The sequence below is a fragment of the Etheostoma cragini genome, chromosome 7, assembly GCF_013103735.1.
Source record: "Etheostoma cragini isolate CJK2018 chromosome 7, CSU_Ecrag_1.0, whole genome shotgun sequence".
Classification (NCBI taxonomy): Eukaryota; Metazoa; Chordata; class Actinopteri; order Perciformes; family Percidae; genus Etheostoma; species Etheostoma cragini.
Window position 1 is genome coordinate 24681672 of NC_048413.1, and position 7678 is coordinate 24689349.

The window sequence follows — 7678 nt, forward strand, 5'->3', positions numbered from 1 at the left end:
GGGGGGGGGGGGGGGCAGTGACACCCCATTCCTCCCTTCTTGCCCCGCATCTACTATGGCCAGCTTTGCGGCTTTTCAGAAAAGTCAAATATGGCCTGCATTGAATAAAACATTTTGTTTGAAAACTCACGCTGCCGCAGTTTAGCTCCCTGCACACCACTTCAGCGTCCTTCTTGCTCCAGGGGGTGCCACACACGGCCACACTTTCATCATTCTTTTGAATATGAACTTCCCCGTAGCAGTTGCTGCGTTTCTTATTGTCCATCAAAACGACTGTAACATTGTCTGTGTGAAAAATAAAAATTATGCAAAGTGATTTAGATTTCTAGAGGTGACTCTTCTGACAAATCATCAATCAATCAATCAGACTTCATTTGCATAGCCCTTTTTATACCCCCCACCACCCCCCACACACATGCAGATAGACACATATACAATTGCATCATGTTGTGGAATATATAAAACATAAGACAATGGAAGATCATAGCAAATAAAAAATTTATCTGGAAATATGACAACAACGTGGTTGCTTTAAAGTGTGACTAAATAGAAGTCGAATTACCTGTGCATGTCAGCTGTATGCTGTCGTTGAGCTGACTGTGGGAGGCCTCCTTACCACAGTGCATTTGCTCACACCACACATTAGAACTGGTGTTGTTAACAGGATTCCACTTTTGCCATTTGTCATTTTTAAATTCTTCCAGTTGCCCAGAACACACATTTGATGCGTTTCCTGTGAGTCGCAGTTGGTCGTGACCTGTTAATGAACCATTTTCTCATTTTACTGATTTGATGAAACCATAGTAAAAAAAAAAAATGGATGAAGGGTTAAGTTGCTTAATTTGTCTCATTTAGTGCCTGGCTCTCTGCTTGGAACGTTCCTGCAGAACCTCGCCTGACGATGGGACACTTAAAAAAGGCTGCCGCTCTGACGATTCGGCCATGTTGATTTGAAGGGAAATGCCCTTTCTATTCATTTCATTTCTATGGTTGTGTATGTGTGTGTGTGTGTTACCTGTGCATATGACAGCAGCAGGAGTTTGGCATGAATACGATTCCTCAGTGACACATTGCCACAGATTATCTATGTTTTTAAGGCCGGAACACTTGATTGTCATCTTCTTCCAATCTCTGAATTTATCCCAAACCATCCAGTCGTTCGAAATCTCCTTGGCTTCACCACACTTGAGGCTTTTACACAAACGATTGGCTTCCTCTTGTCCTTTATGTGAGATGAATCACATATACATTGTTTAATAATCATAATAATAGTACTAAAAATACCCCATACCTAACCCTAAGTCAAACTACTTTGTTTAAATGCATTACAAAGTGAAAAGCATCAGTAATTTGAACGGAAAGGTTGGAATAAAAAGAGAAAAGAGTCACTAGTTATAGACTGAATTACATACATGAACATGATACATGAATTACATGAATTAATGATGCTAACTCTTACCCCAGCCTGTATCACCACAAAAGTAACCTGAAGCCTTTTCCATTCCATTTGTGGAGTACTTCACAGCTCCCGCACATTCAAATCCATCCAGGCTGATTGTGATTATATCTACAAGAGAAAAAACAGGTAACAGCCAATTACAAATAGAATAGACAGCAAATTACATAATCATCTTCACCAATTTCCTCATTATGTTATAATGTATATTTTGGATTAGCAAAACTAAATATATACTGTACATACATATATATATATATATATATATATATATATATATATATATATACATGTATATTTATGCTTCATAAAGTAGCTATTTTGCAGCATGTAATCTGACTGTTCAAAGACGTACTTCCCAACCGTGCATATGTATCTCAATCTCATCATCAGTTGTTCAAAGCACTGTAATTTGTGTGTCTTTCCCATATTTATTTCTGTATGCATCACGTTGTCCACACACATCCAGGTTGATGGGTGGGTCATAAAACACACAGCTTTTTCAGGTGGGGGGAGCGGCAGTCACCCAGGAAATGCGTGTCATTGGTGGTGGAAGAAGTATTCTAATCATTTACTCAAGTAAAAGTACTAATACCACACTGTAACACAGGCGCCTGGTTAGCTCACCTTGTAGAGCGGGCGCCTGTGTCTAGAGGTTTGCTTCTCGACGCATTAGCTGTGTTGTTCCCCTTCTCCCTCCCCTTTCAAGTCTAAGCTGTCCTATTCAAATAAATACCCCAAATTTTTTTTACAAAAAAATACTTTACAACTACAAAGTAAATTACAAGTAAAAGTTCTGCACTGAACATTTTATTTAAGTAAAATTATGTGAGCATCATCAGGAAAAAGTAAAAATACTCAATGCAGAAAAATCTTCACATGTTAGAAACTTGAAACGATCCAAACTGTTGTGTCAGTTAACGCAGTGTTGATTGGCTAATCCTTTCAGCTGGGCCTGTATATTGTTTGGTACTTTCATTCATAAAACCACAACAACCCAACAACTTCTTCTGGCCTGCATATTCACAACAAGTACAATTAAAGCAGATTGAGGCTAAACGATTTCCTAGGCAGGTATTGACTTGGGACTATATTTGGTGGAAGCACAGCCGAAGCACTGTTACGTTGGCGCAGAGATCACGCAGCACCTTAAAGTCAACGTCTGTCAACATACCCGCCGTGAAGAGCTGGCTATTTTATTTTTTTAGTATTTTTGTCAAGATCCAGAAGCAGAGTTTTCAGAAGAGCTGCTTGCTTTGGAAATAGAACGAGAGGAGGAGAAGGTCTAACAAAGTCAAGTGGGAAAATTGCCGTTCTTATGGTGCTCTGTAGTCGGCTGCCAGGAACCTTTAGTTGGCTAAAAGTACCTGTAAAGACCGCTGAACATAACTGTCATGTGATTGGAGGATTGGGGGAAATTGTTGGGTTCTTTGTAAATTACAGAGTGTGGTCTAGACCTACTATATCTGTAAAGTGGCCCAAGGTAATCCTGTTGGGATTTGACACTGTAAATGAAATGTAATTGACAATCATCACGCTTAGCACACATCTTAGCAGCCACTTTGCAGCGGGTAATCTGACTATTTAAAAGGTACTTTTTAATGTTGCATGATTATCTAAAAATGTAAAAAAAAGTTAATAAAAGTAAAAAATGCCCGTTCAGCCTTACTTGAACATTCAATCTTTTGCCGTGTTCCTGTTTCGTGAGTGCTGACTCCCAAACCAGGATGATGACAGTCCCACAGATGTTTCTCCGTTCCAGTGCAGTTCACCTCGTTGAGCCACATCTGCTTAGAGGGCCACGGTGCAACCACGGTTGTGTAATTCACAGGATCCCCACAGTGAGTGCTCCTGCACACCACTTTGAGATTTTTCCGGCTCCAGTATTTCTCTCCAACATGGCCCGGGGTGCCATTATTGTAGATTTCAATGTAGCCTTCACAGGGGTGGCTTCCATTCTTAAGAATCAGCCTGGTCTCACCTGGTTACATCACAAGAGGTTTATAGAAGTATGTACATATGCAAGGTGGGGCACAGTATACGTGGCAATTTTGTAGTCTTTATTCATTTATTTGTTGAGATTTTTGAGTTTACTGTCAGTGTTGAACTGCTCTGAACCTATTTCTGAACCTTCTACACACATTTGTTACAGCAACATGTGTTCTTATACGAGTTAAATTTCTTAAAAACTTTGCTCAGCTGGCTTTTTTGTGACTTGAAGAAAAACTGACATGTGGCCGCCGTGAAACAATCATGTTTTCCTACTTAAATTCCCTTTCAAGTGTTGCTTTTAATGACATTGGTTCAAAAATTGTTATTCCAATTCCACAATTCCCATACAAATCAAATAAATGAGTATATAGAGAAATAAAACATTCATTTTACAAATTGGTCAAATCTCTATTTGGTTTCCTAGAATAGAAATAGGCCTACGTCGTTTAATGCTATTTATATTAATATAAATTAGAAGATAGGAATATCCTTGACAAAACAAGCTCCATATTAACCTAAGTACTGTAAATATTAATTAATGATCTACAGTATGGAGACTTTAGTCCACCAATATGCTTAATTGTAACACCTTTTTTTAGCCTCTGAGCTCTGAGGGCATTTTTAGATATCTTTTTAAAAGGACCTTTTTGTATATAACGTGGCCCCCATGTGTTTCATATCAAAATGTTCAAAGAAAACTCAGAAAAACTTAAAACTAAAATTTTAAATCCTGAAAAGTTGATGTTTGCCTCTTGAAATTTCTCAAATCTCCAAATCGAACACGCTACAATTTTGAAGGTAAGACTTTTGTAAACTCATTTCACCAAAACATATGAGTTTACACAAGTCTCGTGTTCACGAAAGTAGCGCAATATATGGAAAAAATAGTAAATAAATGTTGCCTAATAAATCGCTTTTTGAATATGAGTGTATAGTGCGTCTTTTGTCCTCAGAGGGTTAAATTATTTTAAAAAATAAATAAATGAAATTTACACCAAACGTTATTTAAAGATAGCATTATTTTTGAAGTTTTGATATATTTGTCATTTTATTTGTCTTCTTTTTGGATTATTAAAACTAATTTTGCAAAGTCGTCAGAGCTGGCGACCCCGGTATTGGACCGTGCAGACTGACTGATTTACCAAAATATATGAGAAGAATGTTTTATTGCAACTATTTGAGATTACTTCAGAATGAATCACCCACATTTCTTTGCACTTATGTATCAACATAAAACGTTTATTCATTCATTCGATACAGATTTCATTTAAATTCAATTGAAAATGTTTGCCAATGAACTTCTACATCAGGAGGCTTACCTTACCTCTTCCTACCTACTCATTGATTTGTCAGACAGAAAACGTGCGGAATAACTTTTTGTAATTTTCATAAATCATATCACGAAAAATTGGGCATGCATTTGCAATGTAAATAATAATTATAATATCATAAGGTTTGGGCATTATTTGGATTTTTACAATTCCAATGCCGAATTGGTACTTTTAAAACGATTCCGATTCCTGAAAAACTGAAAAATGATAATGATGAGTTTTTTTTTTAATTGTAATTGTTAAAATTTAACAATGTGTTAATATTTAAAGTACTTAAATATATAATAAGTAAACCTAAGTTGCCTAACACAACAATATTATTTTAATACACACTGTTAACAAGTAACAATAAAATAAATGTTGAGTTGGTATGCTAACCAGAGTCCAGAGGGAAATACGGCATTTTAAAAGTAGCCCACATTTACGCTAGCTAGCTACGGTAGACTACAGAGAAAGAGTGATATTTTTACATCTGTTTTGGAGAAATAGAGGGAAAATATTTCAGTAAACACGTCAAGTGTAACTGAAATGAGGAGCCGAAATTTGGGTTCTAATCCGGTCCGATTCCTGCCGGTTGCGTAGGAAGTGGTTCCACAGTGGAACAGGCCAACCATACATATTTAACATTTATGATAATACATTTCTAACTGATCTCTTAACACAAAACTGTGCGTGGGATTTCTTACTACACATCTAGAAATGTTAAAAGAAATGATCGGCCACATTTTTACTTCACTATTATTATTATTATCATTATTACCGTCAGGTTGACATGAAAATGTGCCAAACTTAGCAGTCCATCTAAAGTGATGCTCACGAAACTGTAAGAGTGCTTTCCCCTGATTTCTGTGGGATTATTTACATTTTAAAATTGTGATTTCAAAGAAAACAACACTCAACAAGAGGACCTACTGTTTCTCATTGGACTCTTTACAACTTCTGAGCAAATGATGAAACTTCCTGATCGCCATATTGCTGCTTACAGCTATAACTATGATAATTACTACTTGCATATTATGTTTTCATTGTTTTATAGTTTTTATATTTCCTGCAGCACCTGCATGTGCTTACCTTTTCAAAACAACTGCACCCTGAGAAAAATCGGTAAATTAAAAGTTGTATAATTGTAAATTTTAACAGAAATTGTCCCTTGTACGTGATTTACAGGTATATTTCTGTTTATGTAAAATATAATAGAAAGTGTTATGTGTTTGTTTGTTTTTTACCATTGACACAGGTATTTACACAGTTATGACATAGTTTTTTAATCACGGTAGAAAGTCCGGGTAATGAGCTGCCAGTGCTGTTTTTGTGATTTTACGGATTGATTTCTTAGAGGTAAATATTGTTTATGTCAAAACATAACTGTAAAGAAATGAGAAAAAAAAACATGCAGACTTGTTTTTTGTACCTCGAAACATGTCAAATCAGACACACTGTCTCACACCCATTAGTGTAATCTAACTCATGATTGTACTTAGTCCCAGATGTAGAGAGTTGAATGTGAAGAGAGCAGGTGTTACTTGCCTTGTGCGATCACCGCCTCGATGAAAGCAGTGTGGAGGAGAAGGAGGAACCACATCATCGCCACAGCTCATGACCAAAGAGTGAGGAAGATCAACGATCTGAGCTCAGCTTTATATCGGCCAGGAAGCACCCACCCAAAATGGATCAGAAGCTGTAACATGCGTGGGGTGCATTCAGTTAAACTGGTTGGGTGTCTGTAAATAACATCACAGAGTACGGTCTAGACCTGCTCTTTTATGAAAAGCGCAGTGAGATAACTGTTGCTGTGATTTGGTGTTTTATAAATAAAATTGAATTGAATTTAATTGAAACTCACAAACAGTGTGTCACAATGGAGGAAAACTGCACTCAGCCTCCTTTCTCTCATACTAACAGCTAAGAGGGGGGGCACACATTGATAACAAGGGGCTCTGGGGGGGGGGGGGGGGCCTTCACTTGGAAAAGTTTCAGTGTCAAACACTTCATTTTCTGCATTTAAAAAAATAAATCTGTAAAAACCCAGAACAAGTTCGGTAGCTCATTACCTGGACTTGTCCTCAAAATTTAGGGGATAAAGGGGAAATTATGTGTGTAGCTACAGTTAAAACACAGAACATTTTCTGTTATTAAAAACAATGGGAAACTTATGAAAATGTTGAAACTAAAATTCAAAGAAAGTTGCAAAAAGTTGCAAAAAAATCTGAAAATGCGTCACAAAAGTAGAAAAAAGTAACATTGTGCCTTTACTTTTCCAAAACCAATCATATTTTTTGAGGGGAACAAATCTATTTTTTCAAAATATTGGGGTGGCATTGTTTAAAATCTGGCATTTAACTACATAATTGCAAAAATAAATGCCTGTTGATAAATTATAAGGTGCCTTTTAAGGTTTTACAACGGCTACACATCTTTAAAATTGTATTTTTCTTCTAAAGATTGCAAGACTGGAAGAATTGAAGTATGTTCACATTACTGCACTCTTTTATGCATAGTGGAGATTTATTTATTCATTTAAAAATGATTAGAATGTCTTAGTTTGTGCTAAGGTCACAGCCACTTCTCACGGTAGCACAGATGGATGGGAGATGGATGTGAATTACTCTCATGGCTGGGTTAGTTTTTTCAACTATTAATATCAATGGTTAATAATGATCAATAGTTGCTTAAAAACTCAAATCATGATAAAATCACATTTTTAAGGGGAGACACTACAGGTAAAAACCTTTTTTGCCTACAACACTTCGGTCAGTCGGATTGTAGATTTCTCTTTGATTCATCTAACGTTACTACAAGTTAGTGCCTCAGTAAACATTGTATTTCAGAAAACTTATTTAAAAAATAGGCCTAATTTACAGGGGGGACACCTCCTCTGTGATTTAGGCCTATGACCCCC

At 36.6% G+C, this 7678-nt stretch overlaps 1 protein-coding gene across 1 annotated transcript in view; it reads right to left on the reverse strand.

Annotated features, from left to right (window-relative positions):
• LOC117948120 (antigen WC1.1) overlaps positions 1-6391 on the reverse strand; it is a 17753-nt gene extending 11362 nt beyond the window's left edge. Inside the window, exons 1-6 of the mRNA XM_034877600.1 lie at positions 6307-6391; positions 3126-3437; positions 1460-1567; positions 1016-1222; positions 563-757; positions 131-285 (exon numbers count right to left, since the gene is read on the reverse strand). Of these exons, the coding sequence (XP_034733491.1) occupies positions 131-285; positions 563-757; positions 1016-1222; positions 1460-1567; positions 3126-3437; positions 6307-6364 (1035 nt within the window). The 5' untranslated portion in view covers positions 6365-6391. The remainder of the gene's footprint in view (positions 1-130; positions 286-562; positions 758-1015; positions 1223-1459; positions 1568-3125; positions 3438-6306) is intronic.
• Between the last annotated feature and the right edge of the window lie 1287 nt (positions 6392-7678).